The sequence below is a fragment of the Pongo abelii genome, chromosome 18, assembly GCF_028885655.2.
Source record: "Pongo abelii isolate AG06213 chromosome 18, NHGRI_mPonAbe1-v2.0_pri, whole genome shotgun sequence".
NCBI lineage: Eukaryota > Metazoa > Chordata > Mammalia > Primates > Hominidae > Pongo > Pongo abelii.
The window spans coordinates 85,136,827-85,158,782 of NC_072003.2; the positions used below are offsets into that span (position 1 = coordinate 85,136,827).

General features: G+C 52.2%; 1 protein-coding gene across 1 annotated transcript in view; it reads right to left on the bottom strand.

Annotated features, from left to right (window-relative positions):
• Positions 1–21,956, bottom strand: part of C18H16orf74 (chromosome 18 C16orf74 homolog) — a 43,991-nt gene that overhangs the window by 20,948 nt on the left and 1,087 nt on the right. The window contains exon 2 of the mRNA XM_002826723.4: positions 6,874–6,919. Within this exon, the coding sequence (XP_002826769.1) occupies positions 6,874–6,901 (28 nt within the window). The 5' untranslated portion in view covers positions 6,902–6,919. The remainder of the gene's footprint in view (positions 1–6,873; positions 6,920–21,956) is intronic.

The window sequence follows — 21,956 nt, forward strand, 5'->3', positions numbered from 1 at the left end:
ATTAAAACTGTCCTAAAAAATAGTCTATTTAAAAAAACAATGACAAACTACCAACCCAGGACAAAGCCTTCATCTTTCCCACCAAGCCCCAGGCAGCCCCAAGGGACCTTCCCCAGGACAGTTGCTGGGACCAGTCTCATTCCCAGGAGCCTGTATCCATGGTGATGCTGGAGTTAACCCAGGCTGGAGCTGACGCCCACCCTGCCCCCACAGAACCTCAGCGATCACAGGGGCCCTCCCAGGTAGCCCTAACGCCCCAGCCAGCCACTCTAGTGGGAAAGCCCCTGCCTGCAGTTTAAGTCTTCCTGCGGAGGCCCCCGCACACCTGCAGCCACCTCCATAGCAGGAAGGTGTAACGGCTCCTTGGGTGCCATCTTTAGTGCCTATCTCAGAAAACTCTCGAGACCTGACCCAGGAGATCTTCCCAGTCGCCACTCCATTTTACAGACACAGAAACTGAGGCCTGGGCAGGGAAGTGACTTGCACAAGGTTGCAGTCAATCAGAGGCAGACCCAGAATATGAACTCGGATCTCTGACCCCAGAGCCACTTTGCCAGTGGTCCTCAAAGTTACACAGCCCCTGGAATCCCCCCGGAGGACGTGTTGAAAACCCTGAGTTCCTGACTCAGTTGATCCAGTGGGTCCTGAGAATCTGATGGTCTGACTGGTTCCCAGGTGATGCCTATACAGAAGGTCCCAGACCCCACTGAGAACCACACAGCAGGACCATGCCATTTCCTTGGCTGTGCCGCCCTGCTGGAACCTGGAGAGGGCGCACTTAGGAACCAAGGAGGCGACTCCCCCTTTCCCCTTCTGTCTGTGGAGCCAACCTCTCCTAACTGGCCATGTGGCCTTGAGAGGTCCCCTGTGCCTCAGCCTCCCCATCTGTAGAGTTCAGCTGTGATGAGGGTGCCGTGCCCAGCTCCTCTTGATGCCAGCACTTGCCAACCCTTATAGGGTGAGGCACGAGGGAGATGTTCTTTGGCCTGTGGGACACTCCCGTGGGTCACAGTCGCCACGGCCAGGCCCTTGAGCAGAGGGACTCTGCAGCCCCTCTCCTTTGGACTCGGAAACAAAGGGGTGTTGGCACAGCTGTGTTCCTCCTATGCCACCCTCTCAATATCTACCACCCTTGGGCAGAGTCTTTGTTGCCAGACAAGAGAAGCACATTCCTGCCCTCCATAGGGGAAGCTCAGAGGTGAACTGACTTGATGGGGGCTGAATAGTGTCCCCCAAATTCACATCAACCCAGAACCTCAGAATATGACCTTATTTGGAAATGAGGTCTTTGCAGATGTAATTAGTTAAGGATCTCATGATGAGCTCACCCTGGATTTGGGGGCGGAGGGGCTCTAAATCCAATGCCTGGTGTCCTTACAAGAGGAGGAGAGGGAGGTTGAATGCAGGGCAACACGAAGAGAGGAAGGCCACATGAAGACGGAGGCAGAGACTGGACCCAGGATGCCTGAAGAGGCATCCAGAAGCTGGAAGAGGCAGGAAGGTTCCTCCTTTGTGGCTAAGGAGGGAGGGTGGCCCTGCCACGGCCGATTTCAGAACGATGAGAGAATAAAAATTGCTGTTTTAAGCCCCCCAGTGTGTGGTGATTTGTCACAGCAGCCACCGGACAGTCACGCATGGTAGAGACGGAAGCCAGCCCAGCAGGGGGCGGACCCCATCCCAGCCAGCCACGTCGGGTGCCATCGACACAAAGCCAGCCCAATAGGGAAGGGGTCTGTGTCTTCCTGGGCAGTTACACAGCCTCAGAGCCCCTGGGGTTGCTGAGGAAGGAGGAGGTGGCGAGGGCTGGGGCTGTGGCTGGTCAGAGCAGGTGAGATGAAGCCCGCAGGGAAGAATGTCATACCCACTGTGACCCTCACACTCTGCTGAGTGGGTTCAGCCCATGCCTCCCGTAACCACGCCTCCTAAGGGAATAAGAACGGGTCTCGGAGCTGCCTCCCTAGAGGAGCCCATGTCTCATTTCTAGTTGGTGTGACTGCAGCTGGTCAGTTCCTCTCCTTGGTCCTCAACTTCCCTATCTGTAATGTAAGGCTTTGCAAGATGAGTGCCAAGGTGCCTCCCAGCTCAGAAAGCCTACTTTGGTTTTAGAGGGAGAGATTCCCAGACTGGAGGGGAAGGGAAAGGAGGGCAGCAAACTAAATCCCCCAGACCAGGCAAGTGAACCCCCACATCAGCCAACGGAACCCCCAGACCAGCCATTGAACCCCCACATCAGCCAACTGAACCCCCAGACCAGCCAACTAAACCCCCAAGACCAGCCAAGTAACCCCAGTTCAGCCAACTGAACCCCCAGATTAGCCAGTTAACCCCCACACGACAGGTAAACCCTCTTAGACCAGCCAACCAAGCCCCCAAGACCAGCCAAGTAAAGCCCCCAGCCCAGCCAAGTAACTCCCAGACCAGACAACTTAAACCCCATAGATCAGCCAACTAACCAACCCCCCCATACGAGACAACCCCCCCAGACCAGACAACAAAATCCCCCAAACCACAAAACTAAATCCCCTAGACAACTGAACCACCCCAGATCAGCGGACTGAACCTCCTAGACCAGCGAACTGGACCCCACTCGTTAAAATGATGTTTGGAATATACTGAATTAAATAAAACATATTAAAAGTAATCGTACCCGTTTCTTTGTACCTTATTCATGGGACTGCTAGAAACGTTAAAATCTATTTCTACTGGATGGTGTGGCTCTAGACAGCATGTCCTTGAGCAGAGTCCTGTCTTTATGATTCTTCAAGTCCTCTCCAGAACCCAGCACTCAATAAAACCTGTGGGCTGGATGCAGGATGCCTCAGTTTACCCCAGAGGAAGCTGAGGCCTAGAGAGACAAGGTCACTTGCCCTAAGGCAGGAACCACTGTGTAATTTGTGGGGCTCAGTGGAAAACGAACATGTGAGGCCCATTGTTCAATATGTGTTAAGAGCATTAAACCGAGCACGGGGCCCCGTGCAGCTGCAGAGGTCATATGCCCGTGAAGCTGGCCCTGCTCCAAGGCCAAATCGTTAAGGGGCAGAGCTGGGATTTGAACCCAGGGAGGCCTGGAGCTGGGCGCATGGTACAGGAGGGTCACCTGGAAACAGGTGGGTGGGTCTGAGTCCCTGGGCCAGGCTGCGGGGCTAGAGCAGAGGGGCAGAGGGCCTGGGTCCTGGCGGGTCCCTCCTCCTGGTGCCCTGGGCAGCGTGTAGTGTTGAGGCCCCAGGGAGTGACAGTAATCGTATCCAGGGCTGAACGGTGCCCACTCCAAAAGATACACTTAACCGGAAACTGTGAGTGGGAATCTGACGTTGTCGAAAACAGGATCTTTGTGATGTCATTTTTTTTTTTTTTTTTTTTTTGAGACAGGGTCTGGCTCTGTCACCCAGGCTGGAGTGCAGTAGTGTGATCACAGCTCACTGCAGCCTTGACTTCCTGGGCTCAAGGGATCCTCCCACCTCCGCCTCCCAAGTGGCTGGGACTGCAGGCATGCATGCCACCATTCCCTGATAATTTTTGTATTTTTTGTAGGGATGGGGTTTTGCAATGTTGCCCAGACTGGTCTTGAACTCCTGGGCTCAAGAGAGCCTCCTGCCTCAGTTTCCCAAAGTGTTGGGACTACAGGCATGGGCCACCGTGCAGCCCCGCAGATGTAATTGAGTTAAGGATCTTGGGATGAGATTATCCTGGACTAGGGTGGGCACTAAAGCAAATGACAGTTGTCCTTAAAAGAGAAGGGAAGACAGAAGAGGAAAGCCATGTGCCACGAGGCAGAGGCTGGAGCTAAGCCCGCAAAACAAAGGATGGCTGGTGCCACCAGGAGCTTGGCAGAAAGGAGCCTCCTTAGAGCTTCTAGAAGAAATGAGGCCCTGCTCACACCTGGATGTCACACCTCTGGCCTCCAGAACTGTGAGAGAATAAATTCCTCTTTTAAGCCACCTAGTTTGGGATCATCTCTTACGGCAACCCTAGGACAGTAAGAGCCCATGTTACAGAGTTCCTGGCTACTTCAAATGTCGAGTTAAAATGATTCTCTCTGGGCCAGGTGTGGTGGCTCACGCCTGTAATCCCAGCACTTTGGGAGGCTGAGGCAGGCGGATCACTTGAGGTCAGGAGTTCAAGACCAGCCTGGACAACATGGTAAAACCCCGTCTCTACTAAAAATACAAAAATTAGCAGGGTGTGGTGGCACACATCTGTAATCCCAGCTACTCAGGAGGCTGAGGCAGAATTGCTTGAACCCGGGAGGTGGGGGTTGCAGTGAGTCGAGATTGCACCACTGCACTCCAGACTGGGTGACAGAGCGAGACTCCGTCTCAAAAAAAAAAAAAAAAAAAAAAGGGTTCTGGCCCCCCCTAATCCCTATTGCCCGAGTCACCCCCATGCTTGTGTGGGCCTCATCACCTCCAGAGACCCAGGCTGGGCAAGTGGGGGTGGGCAGGGGCCGGCAGCACCAAAGCCAGCCATGAAAAATGGATGGACAAGCCACGCTCAGGACAGGCGCTGTTCCAGCACTTAGCACACTTAGCAGCTCTGGGGCTGACAGGAAGGTGGTCCTTTTAAAAGCTCCCAGCCCCACAAGCCCTGATCTGGCTCCCTGTGCTTTCACTCGTGAGGGGCCGGGGGTGGGTGGAGGTGGGAGGCATTTCCCAGGCACTGTCAGGATCTGCAGAGTCTTGGTCTCTACCTTCCTGCTCAAGCCCCAGCCTTGGGCTGGAAGAAAAGTGGTCCCAGAGATACCTCCAGGGGCCTGGTTTCTTCGTCAAAGATGTCCTGACACAATCGCCAAAAGGTGGAAACAACCCAGTGTCCATCGTTGGAGAAGTGGATAAAGAAAATGTGGTCTGTCCACATGGTGGAATATTATTCAGCCGTGAAAAGGAACGAAGCAGTGATGCATGCTCAATGTGGATGAGCCTAGAAAACACCACGCTGAGTGACGGAGACCAGACACAAAAGGACAAATGCTGGATGATTCCACTGACACGAGGTCCCTAGAGCAGATTCCTAGAGACAGGAAGTAGAATGGTGGCCGCCAAGGGCTGGGGAGGGAACGGGGAGTTAGTGCTTAAGGGGGACAGAGTTTCAGTTGGAGATGATAAAACCTTCATTCTGAAGATGGGTGGGGTAATGGTTGCACAACATTGTGAACGTGCTTAATGCCACTAACCTTGTACGCTTCATGGTTAAAACGGTAAGTTTATGTGATATATATTATTTTTTAAAGAAGAAAAGTATCCTCAATGCCTACTTTGTGCCAGGCACTGGGAAACTCATGTCTAAGGGAAAAAAGTCCTCAAGTTTCAAGGGTTTAGGCTTGACCCTCTCAACCACTGTCTGCTGCTGAATCAACCTCAGCCACTCACAGATACTCATTCAACAAACATCTCCCCACTCCTCTGTGGGGTCAGCCTGGAGTCTCAGAGGAAGCCAGGCCCTGCAGGGGATGCGGGCTGTTTGTGTCTGTCCGGCATCCCATCCCGCTTAGTAAACCACACCCCGATCTTCACCAGGGGAACCAATCTCTCCGCAAGCGGTCTTGGAAGAGCTGTCAATCAAGATGCCCCTCCCTCCACGCCGAGGGGGCGGGCCTAAGACCTAAACTGGGCCAATCAGATGCTCTCCTGGAGCGGATGCCTCCCAACCTGGGAACCTGAAGGGTGGTCCATTCATCTCGGCTCCCAGCAGGGACATTTTCACGCCTCCTTACTTCACTTTTCCTGTGGGCTCCCCTTGGCTTTCCAGTAAATTCCTTGTTAACCAGTATCCGCTTCTGTAGCTTGCATCTAAAAGCCCTAAGCCTGCCTAAACCCAAAGGATGGGCTACAGAGCCTGGTGAATTTGACGAAGGAAATAGTACAATTAATTAAGAGCAGCCACCGCCAGAGTGTTCCAGGCCCTGCTCTCGTGCTCCTGGTGACCTGAGACGGGTCCGCCATGATCCCCATTTTACTGATAAGGAAACTGAGGCCCTTGATCTAGGTCTCACAGAGGCATTGGTGAGGCCACAACTCACACCATGCAGGCTGATCCCAGGCATGGCTCAGCTCCCAACCACTTCTCCAGGTGGGTAGGTGGCCTCTGCCTGGAAGGGGCTGCTGGGGTCAGGCAGGTGGCCCCGGGGCAGGCTAGGAGCTCGGCACTCACACCACTGGCCATGGGACACCTGGAGCCAGAAGCAGTCTCAGGCAGCGGGGCCGCAAGTCAGATCAGGTGGGCAAGCTGGGTCTGGACCAGTGGCCACCCATGTGACTCCCAGATTTCTGGCTGGGGAGACCAAAGCAACTGTCACCAAGGTAAAGAAGAAGGGCAGCAATGGACTTGGGATGGGAGGTCTCCTGCCACATTGGTCTGAGGTGCCCCAGGGCCATCCACACACAGGACAGAAGTCTGGGCTGCCTTTGCCAACACCCACAACACCCTTCAGTGGTTTTGTGTCCTTCTAGAACTTTCTCCTGCTGGCCTTCTCTCCCACCACCTGGACGCTGGACCTCCTGTCTGGGTGATAACAGGCCCCGGGTGTGTCCTCGGGAAAGCAAACAGCCCAGCATGTGCCTGTCTTCTTCGCAAAGGCCTCCTCCTCCCTCACTCTCCACAGCCTGGGATTAGGCACCCTGAGGGGGAAACTGAGGCCCCAGGGCACTGCCACCTTCCCAGTCACTCGCTGCTAGTGAAATGGAAGGCCTGGAGGGGTGCTCAGAGTCAGGACAAGCATTTTTAGAGCACCTGCTGTGTACAGGACTGCTTTAAGGGATGGTGCCCCGCTCCCTCTGCAGGGCAGAGGGCTTCATCTCTCCTCCCTCCTGCCCCCCAGCCCAGACCACCCCCATCAGCTGCCATGAGAGCTGGTGGGGGCAGAGCTTCAGGCCTTACCTTTCAGGCAGGACATCTTAAGCCCCATGTCGGCACCTCTGCAGGCCTGTGGAGAGAGGAGAGCGCTGAGAGAGGGGAGGGAGCGACTTGTTTGTATTGGCCATGTGCGGCCAGGCCCCCACCCTTGGCCCTGATGAGTGCAAAACAGGAGGTTGTGGTGGAGAGAAACCGCCGGCCTCCAGGTCACACCACCTGTCAACTACATCTGGGCTGGATTTGCTCAAAGATGGAGTCTGTGTTGGTGGAAAAACTTAGGGGTGCCTCAAAGTTAAATATACAGGAAGCCAAGGCGGCATCTGCAGCCCTGGCTCTGTGAGGTCACTTGAACCCAGGAGGCGGAGGCTGCAGTGAACTGATGATGGGGAACCGACACCACCAAGCCCTTCCTTTCAAGAGCCACAGGACGGCTGCAGCTGCAGAGATGTGAAGACCTGCCAGCAGGGCTCGGGGGTGGCCCAGAGGCCCCCATGGCAGTGTACCTCCCGTTCTAATGCTGCCTTTTTTTTTTTTTTTTTTTCCCTAATGCAGGTTCTTTGGAGATCTGACAGCCTGAGCTATAGAGGACGTGTGGCCCACGGGGTATTAGAATTGTCCCAACCAGTGTTCTCATGATGTTCCTGCAACATGAGGCATCCTGAGTTCTAAGCAATTGAAAAATAAAAGCAGCAGCCAGTGGTGCGGAGCCCCCACATGCTCTTGACACTCACTCCTCAGTAACAGCCCTGCAAGGTACTATTACTGCCCCCACTTCACGGACACAAAAATCAGGGCTCAGAGAGGTGGCGGCACCTGCCCAAGGCTACCAGCTTACTAGGACTGTGGAGCTGAGACTCGAACCCAGGACTGTCCTGATCCCCAGGCTGGCGCCCCACCCCACAGGGGCCTGCAGTGTGCAGAGATCCGGAAGGAGATAAAGGCACGGTCTGTGGGAGGAGCCCCAGGGGATGGGAGGTCAGGCAGGAACAGGTGGGGAGAAGCCAAAGATGGGTGGGACCTGGGGTTTTTGGGGCTGGTTTGGAGCTAAGAGCTTATTCTGAGGATGCCAAGGAGCAAGTCTGCTTTCTAGAGGGGTGTGTGGCTAGTGCCTGTGAGGAGACCCCAGGCCTGGCCCTCATCTGCAGGCTGTTGGTGGATTGGTAGCATCAGCAACCCCGAGGCTGGGGCGCAAGGCAGCAGCTCAGGCCCACCCAGGCGCATAAGGCCCCAGGGATTCCTGTGCCTGCTGAGGTCAGAGATGCTTGCTCTGGGCCAGAAATCGGGGAGGTGAATGTGAAGACGGCAGGTCAGGAAGGGTTTGGAGGAGAAGGAGCTGGAAGTCCAGGTGGAGCTAGTAAGACATGGGTGGGAGATACCACCAAGCCTTGGGCCTTGGGCTACACTGGGGCCTTGGGAAGGGAGGGAAAGTGAGAGATACTGATGGGAACAGGCTCAGGTCAGCTGCGTATGAAAGGCAGCCATTCCAACTTACGAGTGGTCCCTGGAGCTTCCCCACTGCACTAGCTGGGCCAGGTCCCAGCTTGGCAGCTCCCAGCCATGTGACCACGGATAGTTTATCTCAAGACTTCACTTTCCTCATCTTTAAAATGGGATGAGCTGGCCAGGCACAGTGGCTCATGCCTGTAATCCTAACACTTTGGGAGGCCGAGGTGGGTGGATCAGGAGTTCAAAACCAGCCTGGCCAACATGGTGAAACCCCATCTCTACTAAAAATAAAAAAATGAGCCAGGCATGGTGGTGGGTGCTTGTAATACCGGCTACTCAGGAGGCTGAGGCAGGAGAATCACTTGAACCCGTAGGTGGAGGTTGCAGTGAGCTGAGATCACGCCACTGCACTGCAGCCTGGGCGACACAGTGAGACTTCATCTCGAGAAAAAAAAAATTTTAAAAAGGGGTGAGGCACATAATGGTCTCATTGAGCAGCAGCGAGAACTGAGTGTGGGGAAGTGATCTGTGCTGGGGACAGAGGAAAAGTCCGAACGTCAGCTGCTGCTGTCCCTTATGACAGAGAGGGAGGGAAAGGAGGTTGAGGTTTCCAGCTAGTCCTTTTCTCCAGGGCCTTGCTGTTCCCAGAATGGCCCATGGAACAGCAGCACGGGCTTCCCGGGAGCTGTGCATGCAGAGTCTCAGGCCCTGAGCTGGCCCTGCCCACTCAGAACCTGCATCCACACTACAGCCAGGAAGAGCTGGGCACTGCAGCCTCCGCACATCACCCAGGAGCCTTACAAAATACCGTCTCTTCCGGATTAGGTAACTCGCACCTGTCATCCCAGCACTTCGGGAGCCTGAGGCATGAGGATTACTTGGGACCAAGAATACAAGACTAACTTGGGCAACATAAGAAGACCCTGTCTCTATAATATAAACAAGCTTACGGCTGGGCGCAGTGGCTCACGTCTGTAATCCCAGCACTTTGGGAGGCCAAGGTGGGCAGATCACCTGAGGTCAGGAGTTCGAGACCAGCCTGGCCAACATGGTGAAACCCCATCGCTACTAAAAATACAAAAAATTAGCTGGGTATGGTGGTGGGTGCCTGTAGTCCCAGCTACTCAGGAGGCTGAGGCAGGAGAATCTCTTGAACCCGGGAGATGGAGGTTGCAGTGAACCAAGATCATGCCATTGCACTCCAGCTTGGGCAATAAGAGTGAAATTCCGTCTCAAAAACAAAGAAACAAAAAACAAGCTTGTACAACCTGCAGCCCTCGAGCCACCTACAGCCCAGGGTGGCTTTGAATGTGGCCTAACGCAAATTCATAAACTTTCTTAAAACATTATGAATTTTTTTTCGGCTGGGCGCGGTGGCTCACGCCTGTAATCCCAGCACTTTGGGAGGCCGAGGCGGGCGGATCACGAGGTCAAGAGTTCGAGACAAGCCTGACCAACATAGTGAAACCCTGTCTCTACTAAAAATACAAAAATTAGCTGAGCATGGTGGTGCGCCTGTAATCCCAGCTACTCGGGAGGCTGGGGCAGGAGAATCGCTTGAACCCGGGAGGCGGAGATTGCAGTGAGCCGAGATTGCACCACTGCATTCCAGCCTGGGCGGGAGGGCGAGACTCCGTCTCAAAAAAAAAACACAAAAAAACCCACAAAAAAAAACCCACAAAAAAAACAAAAACAAAAACAAAAACATTATGAATTTTTTTTGCAATTTTTTTTTTTTTTTTTTTTTTTTTTTTTTTTTTTAGCTCATCAGCTATCGTTGGTGTATTTTATGTGTGGTCCAAGACAATTCTTCTTCCAATGTGGCCCAGGGAAGCCAAAAGATTGGATACCCTGGCTATAAAACATTTTTAAAAAATTAGTCAAGTGTGGTGGCCTGTGCCTGTAGTCCCAGCTACTCAGGAGGCTGAGGTGGGAGGATCACTTGAGCCCAGGAGGTTGAGGCTGCAGTGAACCTTGATCGTGCCACTTCACGCCAGCCCGGGTGACAGCAAGAGCCTGTCTCTTCCAAAAAAAAAAAAAAAAAAATGCTGCTTGCTGCCTGAGTCCCACCCCCAGAGATTCTGGGGCAATTGGTCTGGTGTGTGGCTGGCATTGAGTTTTTTTTTTTGTTTTTTTTTTTTGAGACGGAGTCTCACTCTGTTGCCCAGGCTGCAGTGCAGTGGCGTGACCTTGGCTTACTGCAACCTCCACTTCCCAGTTCAAGCGATTCTCCTGCCTCAGCCTCCCAAGTAGCTGGGACTACAGACGTGCACCATGACACCCAGCTAATTTTTTTTTTTTTTTTGCATTTTTAGTAGAGATGGGATTTGTCATGTTGGCCAGGCTGGTCTCGAACTCCTGACCTCAAGTTATCCACCCATCTCGGCCTCCCAAAGTGCTGGGATTTGAGGTGTGAGCCACCGTGCCTGGCCTGGCACTGGGATTTTTAAAAGCTCCCTGCAGGACTCTCACACGCAGGGCAGAGAATCCTTCCCTACGGGAGGAGCGAGGGGCAGCGGAGGAGTGGGGGGCAGCGGAGGAGCAAGGGGCAGCAGAGGAGTGGGGCTGGGGCTGAGGGACAGAGGGCCCAGGCCTGTGGGAGCGACAGCCGCATTTCCTGGCACTCACCATGGGCCTGGCACTGTTCAGAGCCCTTTATGTGTATTCATGGTTACCGAATCCTCACAATAACCCCATGAAGTTGGGACCGTTCCTGTCCCCATCTCACAGGAAACAGAGGCACAGAGAAATTAGTTAACTTGCTTAAGGTCATCTGGGTAGCAAGTGACAGAGCAGGGATTTGAAGCCAGAACTTTGGACTCTGGAGCCCACGCTTTTAGTGACCAGGTAGACCTGGGAAGTCTTGGAGTCCCCAGGGGACAGAGCTTCCAGGAACAGGGGAGGGTGGAGCAGACCTCATCTCCATCCCTCATCAATTGTGCCCCTGCTGGCTCTCCTGCCGCCAGTCTTGCCAAGGGGTCCTGCAGCCCTGACGTCAGGATCAACCACAAATAAGCCAGAGGGAAAGCTGCACAGAGCCCCAGGGCCTCTGCTGGCCAGGCTTCCCTAACCTCCCTGGACTGTGGCTGCTGGTAAGCCAGACTCAACATCCCAACCAAGTGCAGACCGGCCCTGCACAACGTACTCGGATTTTATCATCTATTCCCTTTTATCCTGTCTTTGTTCAGCATTGATCACAGCCCACCCGGTGGATTTTGACACATCTCAACCCAGGGTTTGAAAACCAGTGATCTGTACAGAAGTTCTCACAGATGGAATGATGTCTGGAATTTGCTGTAAAATACTCCAGTAAAACAACAACAACAAAATGCCGTGGGGCACAGGGAGGCGTCACGATGAGAGCAGCGGGATGCTGTTTACTGTTGAAACTGGGAGATAGGAAAGCATGACATACTGGTGTGTTTGTTTGAAAAGTAATGACCAGCCTGGGCAACATGGCGAAACCCCATCTCTACAAAAAAAATACAAAATTTAACCAGTCATAGTGGCACATGCCTGTAATCCCAGCTACTCAGGAGGCTGAGGTAGGAGGATCGCTTGAGCCTCCTTGAAGTGGAGGCTACAGTGAGCCGTGATTGCGCCACTGCACTACCTGGGAGACAGAGCAAGACCCTGTCTCAAAAAAAGAAAAGAAAAGAAAAGAAGTAATAAAACAGTCAGAAGAGAAACAACTGTATTTTAGGTGATAGTCTGGGGTCAATATTAAGTTTTCTGATTCTGATTATTGTACTGTGTTCTGTAAGAAATGGTCTTTGCTCAGCCGGGCGCAGTGGCTCACGCCTGTAATCCCAGCACTTAGGGAGGCCAAGGCGGGTGGATTGCCTGAGGTCAGGAGTTCGAGACCAGACTGGCCAACATGGTGAAACCCCATCTCTATTAAAAATACAAAAATTAGCCAGGCATGGTGGCAGGCACCCGTAATCCCAGCTACTCGAGAGGCTGAGGCAGGAGAATCGCTTGAACCCAGGAGACAGAGGTTGCAGGGAGCCGAGATCACGCCACTGCACTGTAGCCTGGGCGACAAGAATGAGACTTTGTCTAAAAAAAAAAAAAAGAAATGGTCCTTGCTCTTAGAAAATATACACTGATGGCCGGGCATGGTGGCTCACGCCTTGTAATCCTAGTACTTTGGGAGGCTGAGGTGGGCAGATCACCTGAGGTCAGGAGTTCGAGACCAGCCTGGCCAACATGGTGAAACCCCATCTCTCTACTAAAAATACAAAAAATTATCCAGGCGTGGCCGGGCGCGGTGGCTCACGCCTGTAATCCCAGCACTTTGGGAGGCTGAGGTGGGCGGATCACGAGGTCAGGAGATCGAGACCGTCCTGGCTAACACGGTGAAACCCCGTCTCTACTAAAAATATAAAAAATTAGCCAGGCACCGTGGCGGGCCCAGCTACTAGGGAGGCTGAGGCAGAAGAATGGCACGAACCCGGGAGGCGGAGCTTGCAGTGAGCCGAGATCGTGCCACTGCACTCCAGCCTGGAGCACAGAGCGAGACTCTGTTTCAAAAAAAAAAAAAAAAAAAAAAAAATTATCTGGGCGTGGTGGTGGGCGTCTGTAATGCCAGCTACCTGGAAGATGGAGGCTTCAGTGAGCTGAGATTGTGCCACTACACTCCAGCCTGGGCGAGAGAGTGAGACCCTCAAAAAAAAAAAAAAGAAAGAAAATATACACTGACATGTCTGGGCTCAAGAGTCATCATTTCCGTAACTTAACTCTCAAATTGTTCAGCAGGAACATAATGATATGCGTGAATACGTGCAAGGAGAGATGAGGATGCGCAGGTAGGTCAATGTTCATTTCTGGCGGAGGATATTTGCAGGGCCTCTTCATATTCTCACAACTCTTCTTTAACTTTGAAACTGCTTCAAGAAAAAGGCTTAAAAAGGAAAGAAAGGCAACATCCAGAAGAGACAGGGCAGCTCAATGAGAGTCTGCACAATGCCTGGGCTCCCCACCATGGTCTCCCAGGGCGGGACGCGGGCGGCAGCGTGTGCGTCAGATCCCGTTTTCCTCCTAGCAGCTTCTATGATTTGGTGGAGATGCGTTCCTGGGGCCAGGCTCTGGCCGAGCAAAGGATCTGTATTACGCTGTGCCAGGCAGCACCACCTCCCAGAAGAGGTGTCTGGAACTGACAGGTTTTGTCTGAACAGCTGTCTTGCAATTTGAAAGACCCCTACCTCAAAACACACAGGGGAAGGAAGGAGGGAAGAAGCAAACCAGAGGATGGGGGACCAGGCGCAGCTCCAGCTGGGATTCAGGTGACACTGGGGGCAGGATGCAGTGAGGGTCAGGCAGGTGCAGCATCGAGGGTGGTCACTTCCACATACGGCAATTTGATGTGGGGTGTGTGGAACTCCCACATGGAGAGTTTTCACATGGCAAGTTTTCTCATCTCCCACAGTGTCCCTGCAGTTGCCCTCATTGTCATCCTGCTTCTGCCTCCCTCCAAGGACAGCACGAAGGTGGTGGGCACAGGACTGGCTGAGGGGACAAGAAAGAATCGGGAGTCTAGAGGAGCTGTGTCACCTCAAGCAGGTCATTTCCCGAGTCTGAGGTGCTGGGGCTCGGTCCCCCAGGCTCTGTGTCCTCCTCCGCCAAACAGGCATTGAGCCACCAGCCTCCAGGAGAGGGCCTGGGACAGAATTGTCACCATCATCTTCATCATCATCATTGTTGTCATAATTTTATTGATATAGTTTGGATATTTGTCCCTTCCAAACCTCATGTTGAAATTTGATTGAGCATTGGGCCTGATGGGAGGTGTCTGGGTCATGGGGCGCTCTCTCATGAACAGCTTGCTTGGTGCCGTCCTCACGGTAATGAATGAGTTCGCTCCCTATTGGTTCCTGCAAGAGCTGGCTGTTAAAAAGAAGCCTGGTGGCCGGGCGTGGCGGCTCACGCCTGTAATCCCAGCACTGTGGGAGGCTGAGGTGGGTGGATCACTTGAGGTCAGGAGTTTGAGACCAGCCTGGCCAACTTGGCAAAACCCCATCTCTACTAAAAATACAAAAATTAGCTGGCTATGATGGTGCATGTCTGTAATCCCAGTTACTCAGGAGGCTGAGGAATGAGAATCGCTTGAACCCGGGAGCCAGAGGTTGCAGTGAGCTGAGATCATGCCACTGCACTCCATCCTGGATGACAGAGCAAGACTCCATCTCAGAAAAAATAAGAGCCTGGCACCTTCCCTGCTTCCCACTTGCTGCCACCCTCTCACCATATGATCTCTGTAGCCACCCTTCACCTTCCGCCTCGAGTGGAAGCAGCCTGAGGCCCTCACCATCCTGCTGCCATGTTTCCTGTCCAGTGTGCAGAACTGTGAGCCAAATGAAACTTTTTTTTTTTTTTGGAGACACAGTTTCACTCTTTTTGCCCAGGCTGGCGTGCAATGGTGCGATCTCGGCTCACTGCAATCTCTGCCTCCTGGGTTCAAGCGATTCTCCTGACTTAGCCTCCCGAGTAGCTGGGATTACAGGCATGCGCCACTACGCCCGGCTAATTTTGTATTTTTAGTAGAGATGGGGTTTCTCCATGTTAATCAGGCTAGTCTCGAACTCCCGACCTCAGGTGATCCGCCTGCCTCAGCCTCCCAAAGTGCTGGGATTATAGGCGTGAGCCACAGTGCCCGGCATGAACCTCTTTTCTTTATAAATTATCCAGCCTTGGGTATTCCTTTGTAGCAACACAAATGGACTAAGACAGGTGTCACCTCACTACTGTTGTCATCCTTGTCACTGTCATCATTGGTGCTGCCACCTTCACCATCATCATCCTCATCATCATCATCAGTGTGATTGCCACTAGGTACCACCAGGGCACCCCCACTACGTGGCCTCAGTTCCACAGTGTGGCCTGTTGTGTTGGGGGTGAATTTATGTGGGAGTGTGGTGAGCCCTGTCCACTCCCTTTGAGATCCGGGGCCAGCCCCCTGCAGAGACCACAGATGCTTTACATGGGAGAGGCCCCTTAGATGAGTTGAAATGTCTGAGGAGGAGGAGTTACAGCTTTGATTCTACATCTGTCTGAATAGAAGCCATACAGTTGTCTAAACATGGGGAGGAGCCACTGTTACCTTAAACTTTATCATCATCATCATGACAATATCAGCTGATAGATATCCAGCTGTTTTCAATGTGCCAAATTCTGGGCCAAGTTTGCTATAAAAACGATGCCACCGAACTCTAACAATGCCCTAAGACATAAACATTATCACCATCCTGTTTTATAAATGAGGAGCTGGGGCTCACAGCTGTCCAGCGACTCCCAGCACCCAGGGCTAGCAAGCCACAGTTCTGGGCTGCCAGACACTAAACCCAAGCCCACATCACTGCACCGGGTTGCAGTGTTCTATTCCACATGCCAGAGTTCTAGATTGTTTGAGTTTGTTACAAACAAACACACGTATCTTTGTAACTAGAAAATAAAGATTTAAGGCTGGACGCGGTGGCTCAAGCCTGTAATCCCAGCACTTTGGGAGGCCGAGGCGGGCAGATCACCTGAGGTCAGGAGTTCGAGACCAGCCTGGCCAACACGGAGAAACCCTGTCTCTACTAAAAACACAAAATTGGGCTGGGCTCGGTGGCTCACACCTGTAATCCCAGCACTTTGGGAGGCCGAGGCGGGCGGATCACGAGGTCAGGAGATCGAGACCGTCCTGGCTAACACGGTGAAACCCCGTCTCTACTAAAAATACAAAAAAGTTAGCTGGGCGTGGTGGTGGGCACCTGTAGTCCCAGCTACTCGGGAGGCTGAGGCGGGAGAATGGTGAGAACTCGGGAGGTGGAGCTTGCAGTGAGTCGAGACCGTGCCACTGCACTCCAGGCTGAGCGACAGAGCGAGATTCCGTCTCAAAAGAAAAAAAATAAATACAAAATTAGCCGGGCGTGGTGGTGCATGCCTGTAATCCCAGCTACTCAGGAGGCTGAGGAAGGAGAATCGCTTGAACCTGGGAGGCAGAGGTTGCGGTGAGCCGAGATTGCGCCATTGCACTCCAGCCTGGGCAACAAGAGCAAAACTCCGTCTCAAAAAAAAAAAAAAAAACAAAAAACAAAAAGAAAAGAAAACGAAAATAAAGATTTAATGGGAGAAAAAAGATTTAAGGCGAGGATACCCTTAGCTTGGCATGATGGTATGGGAGCAGTTGGGCCCAAAAGAACTGCTAGTTTAGGTATAAATGTTCTATCTTTTTCACACATTTGCAGGGGTGTGAAAAACTTCCGTTTCATATTGAATTGGGCTCTGTTTATGTTCCCTTTGAAATATCAGATTGTTAATTATTTGCACAACAGCTTGAAGAAGAACAGGTTCTTTCTTGCACCCAGGCATAAAAATCTCCCCGTCAGCAGCCAGGCACGGTGGCTCACTCCTGAAATCCCAGCACTTTGAGAGGCCAAGGTGGGCGGATCACGAGGTCAGGAGATCGAGACCATCCTGGCTAACTCGGTGAAACCCTGTCTCTACTAAAAATACAAAAAATTAGTTGGGCGTGGTGGTGGGCGCCTGTAGTCTCAGCTGCTTGGGAGGCAGAGGCAGGAGAATGGTGTGAACCCACGAGGTGGAGCTTGCAGTGAGCCGAGATGGCACCACTGCACTCCAGCCTGGGCGACAGAGTGAGACTCTGTCTCAAAAAAAAAAAAAAAAAAAAAATCTCCCCGTCAGCCGGGTGCGGTGGCTCATGCCTGTAATCCCAGCACTTTGGGAGGCTGAAGCGGACGGATCACCTGAGGCTGGGAGTTCAAGACCAGCCTGACCAACATGCAGAAACCCCATCTCTACTAAAAATACAAAATTAGCCGGGCATGGTGTCGCATGCCTGTAATCCCAGCTACTCGGGAGGCTGAGGCAGGAGAATCGCTTGAACCTGGGAGTTGGAGGTTGTGGTGAACTGAGATTGCACCATTGCACTCCAGCCTGGGCAACAAGATGAAACTCCATCTCAAAAAAGAAAAAAAAAAAAATCTCCCTGTCGCCAAATGGTCACGGGATTCTCTCTGGTGACAAGGATGGGCAATTATAAAAACTGACTTCCTCGGCAGAGGTCCACCCCCTCCTGAGGGGCAGCAAGACAGAAGGACATCAGATGTCATGCATGCCACACAGCTTCTCTAAGGCCAAGAGCATCTCCAGGAACAGGTCCCACTTCCATGTTGGCTGTCTTTGTTTTTGCAACAGCCTTGAAGGCAGGTGCCACAAATTACCAGCTCACAACATGACTGCTTGCCAGCTCGCCCTCTACAGATTTTCAGTGCAAACAGAAAAGCAAAATGATGTGGTCTTTCATAAAGTCAAAAGCAACCAAGACATGGCACTGACTATGAGGGACAGAATCTCCCGCTGACTGGAGGGACCGTGCTCACTGCCTACCAGAGACAGAATCTCCCACTGGCTGGAGGGAACCTACTTTTCAAAGCGAGCTCCAACGTTTGCTGATTCCCTTCAGTTACCACTTCTGTGGATCACAGAAGCTCGGCTCTAGGCTATGAGATAAACCCATCCTGGAGAGACTCATACAAATCTAGAGCTGGAAGTGCTCAGAGAGAGATGGCCAGGTAAAATACAGGATGCCCAGTTATTGCATGCGACACACTCATAAAAACTATTCATTGTTTATCTGCAGTTAAACTTAGCTGGGCTAGGCGCGGTGGCTCATTCCTGTCATCCCAGCACTTTGGGAGGATGAGGCAGTGGGCAGATCACTTGAGGCTGGGCGTTCAAGACCAGCCTGGCCAACATGGTGAAACGCTGTCTCTACTAAAAATACAAAAATTAACCGGGCGTGGCAGAGGGCGCCAGTAATCCCAGCTACTAGGGAGGCCGAGGCAGGAGAATTGCTTGAACTTGGGAGACAGAGGCTGCAGCTAGTGGAGATCGCGCCACTGCACTCAAGCCTGGGTGGCAGAGTGAGACTCCGCCTCAAACAAACAAACAAAAACAACAACTAAAACTTAGCTGGATAACTTAGTTATCCTTGTGTTTATTTGCTGAATCTGACCACCCTATTCAAGGTCATCTGATTTCTAACGTCTGGCTGTCCCAGATGGGGACCTGGAGAACCAGATGGGGAAAGTGAATGAACTGGTTCCTGCAGAGCCACCTCCCAGATGAAATCAGACTAACCCCATGGAGGTCCTGAGTCACGGTGGCACCTTGCCCTGCTTGCCTAACAAAGACCTCTGGGAGGACCCAGAAGAGGGCAGGGCTGAAGAAGAGTCACAGCTGAAGAATGTGACTGTTTGCCAGGTGAGTGGGCTCCAATCCCAGTGGGGCAGGGTGGTCGGTGAGCCTGGGTAAGCCCCTTCAGCTCTCTGAGCCTGGTCACACTGCAAGCAGGGAAGAGAGTGCGGGCAAGCGGGGCTCCCAGCAGGCTCACGACACACATGGTGCTTTTCTTCCTTCTTTAGGAAAGCCACTTTCTTTCTGCAGCAGGATTAGAATTCCTGCAACTCCAGCCGAAGGAACTGGGTTGGGAAGCGATACCGCAAGCATTCATGTGCTTCCATCCTGGTCCACAGAGTGCAAAAGGGAGGGCTGCCTTCAGCTTAGCCACGGTCCTGCAGGGACAGTGAGCCCCTCTCTGAGTGGCCAGGACCTCCACCTGGCCCACAGGAAGCCTTCACCAGCAGGAAGCGAAACAGGATGGGGTGGAGGCAGGAGGCCCACCGAAATCCCCACCTGCTTGGCCTCCCACGGATAAGCCATGTGACTCACAGCAAAATACCTGCCCACTGCCGACTCGGGACCACCGTGAAGTAACAGAGCTGAACACCTTTAGGATTCGAGCACCTTTCTGTACATTATACATCAATAAAAGCATTTATCAAAAAATAAGAGGGCTTTGAGACCAGCCAGAGCAATATGGTGAAATCCTGTCTCCACAAAAAAATACAAAAATTAGCTGGGTATGGTGGCACACACCTGTGGTCCCAACTACTTGGGAGTTGGGAGGATCACCTGAGCCCAGGAGGTTGAGGCTGCAGTGAGCCATGATCATGCCACTGCACTCCAGCCTGGGCAACAGAGTGAGACCCTGTCTCAAAATAAATAAAAGGGGTCTGCTGTTCGAAGTCAGGTTAACGGCTACCCATAGGGAAACCATGGCTGGGAGGAGCATGAAGGGATTGCTGGGGGTGTCCTGGGGGGCTGGAAGTCTCTTTCTTGACCTGGTGCACACTTTTGATGTACACTTATTACAATGGGCATATCATCTTGCCCACAAAAAGTATCAAACTGTAAAATATCTGAAGAGATTTATTCTGAGTCAAATGTGAGTGACGAATGGCCTCAGGAGACCCAGAGAATATGTGCCCAAGGTAGTTGGGCTACAACTTGGTTTTATACATTAGGAAGAGACAAGTTATCAATCAGTACATATAAGATATACATTGGTTCCAGCCGGGCACAAGGAACTCATGCCTGTAATCCCAGCACTTTGGGAGGCTGAGGCAGGTAGATCACGAGGTCAGCAGTTCAAGACAAGCCTGGCCAACTTGGTGAAACCCCATCTCTACTAAAAATACAAAAAAAAATTCGCCAGGTGTGGCGCAGGCGCCTGTAATCCCAGCTACTCAGGAGGTTGAGGTAGAGAATTGCTTGAACCCGGGAGGTGGAGGTTGCAGTGAGCTGGGATTGCGCCACTGTACTCCAGCCTGGGTGACAGAGCGAGACTCCGTCTCAAAAAAAAAAAAAAAAAAAAAAAAAAAAAAATATATATATATATATATATATACACACACACACATTGGTTTCATCTGGAAAGGTGGGACAACTGAAGGGGGAAGTAGGTGGGATGGGGAGACATGGCTTTTGGGTCATAGGAGGATTCAAAGATTTTCTGATTGGCAAATGGTTGGAGAGTTATTATCTGGGCTGGGCACAATGGCTCACGCCTGTAATCCCAGCACTTTGGGAGGTTGGGGTGGGTGGATCACGAGGTCAGGAGTTTGAGGCCAGCCTGACCAATAGGGTGAAACCCCATCTCTACCAAAAATACAAAAATTAGCCGGGCATGGTGGCGCGCACCTGTAATCCCAGCTACTCAGGAGGCTGAGGCAGGAGAATCACTTGAGCCAAGGAGGCGGAGGTTGCAGTGAGCCGAGATCACGCCACTGGACTCCAGCCTGGGCGACAGAGCAAGACTCTGTCTCAACAAAAAACAACAACAAAAAAACCCAAAAGAGTTATTATCTAAAGACCTGGAATCAATAGAAAGGAATGTCTGGGTTACAATAAGGAGTTTGGCTTGAGAGAGATTGTACATGTTTCTTACCAGACTTAAAGGGACTGTCCTATTAGTCTGAAGGTCTGCACTGATGTTAATGCTGGTCAGCTGGGTCTGAATTTCAAAAGGGAAGAGAGTATAATGAGGCATGTCTGACCCCACTTCCCATCACGGCCTGAACTAGCTTTTCAGGTTAACTTTGGAATGCCCTTAGCCAAGGGGAGTGGTCCATTCAGATGATTGGGAGGCTTTGAATTTTTTTTTTTTTGGTTTATAATCTCTTACTAATCTTTTTTTTTTTTTTTTTTTAGAGAAAGGAGTCTCACTGTGTTGCTCAGGTTGGTCTCAAACTCCTGGCCTCAGGTGATGCTCTTGCCTCACCCTCCCAAAGCACTGGGATCACAGGTGTAAGCCACTGTGCCTGGGCCCCATCATCACTTGCTAATCTTTTTAATGATGGGGGATTATACTTAGCAGGCCCAGAGGCCTAGCCTGGCTTCCACTGTAGGTAAGAGCAATTCAGTACCGTGGCTCAGGGTTCCAGGCCTGGGCTTGCCATTTTCCAGCCATGTAACCTTGTGTCAGTGACTTTCCCTTTACAAGCTTCTGTTTCCTCATTTTTATTTTTCAATTTTTTTGGTTTTTTTTTGTTTTGTTTTGTTTTGTTTTTAAGAGACAGGGTCTCCCTCTGTTGCCCAGGCTGGAATGCAGTGGTGTGATCATAGCTCACTGTAGCCTCAACTTTTGGGCTCAAGGAAACCTCCTGTCTCAGCCTCCTAAGTAGCTGGGACTACAGGTATGCACCACATCCAGCTAATTAAAAAATTTTTTGTAGCTGGGGGGGGGGGACTCACTATGTTGCCCAGGCTGGTCTCGAACTCCTGGCCTCAAGCACTCCTCCTGCTTTGGCATCCCAGAGTATTGCAACTACAGGCGTGAGCCACCGTGCCCGGCCCTGTTTCCTCATCTTTAAAACGGGGCTGACAGTACTTGGTTGGAGAGCTGGTCAGCGGATTAAAACAGAAAAAGCAGGCTCTGGTGCACGAGGAGTGCTCCGTAAGCATGAACTATCACTGCTCTCTTCTTCAGTGTCCACTGACGGGACGCTCCCATTTCAAGTCTCCAGAGGTGACCCGCACCTTGGGCTGGGAAAATACACTCTACGTGGGTCTGGGGTGCACCCCACCGGCATGGGAAGGCGCTTCCAGGGAGACGAGATTAGGTGGTGAGCTTTCAGCCTCCTTGGGGCTGGCGAGGGATTAAGTGTTTCCATAAATACATGGCCTCCTCCCATCCACAGGACCGGGTCCCCAGCGGTGGGGGCGCAGAACCCAAGGAGGGCGTGGCCTGCACAGGTGAGGGTGCTTTTTGGAGTTAACCCAGCCCAGGACAGAGGCCTCCCCACAGCGTTGGGTGG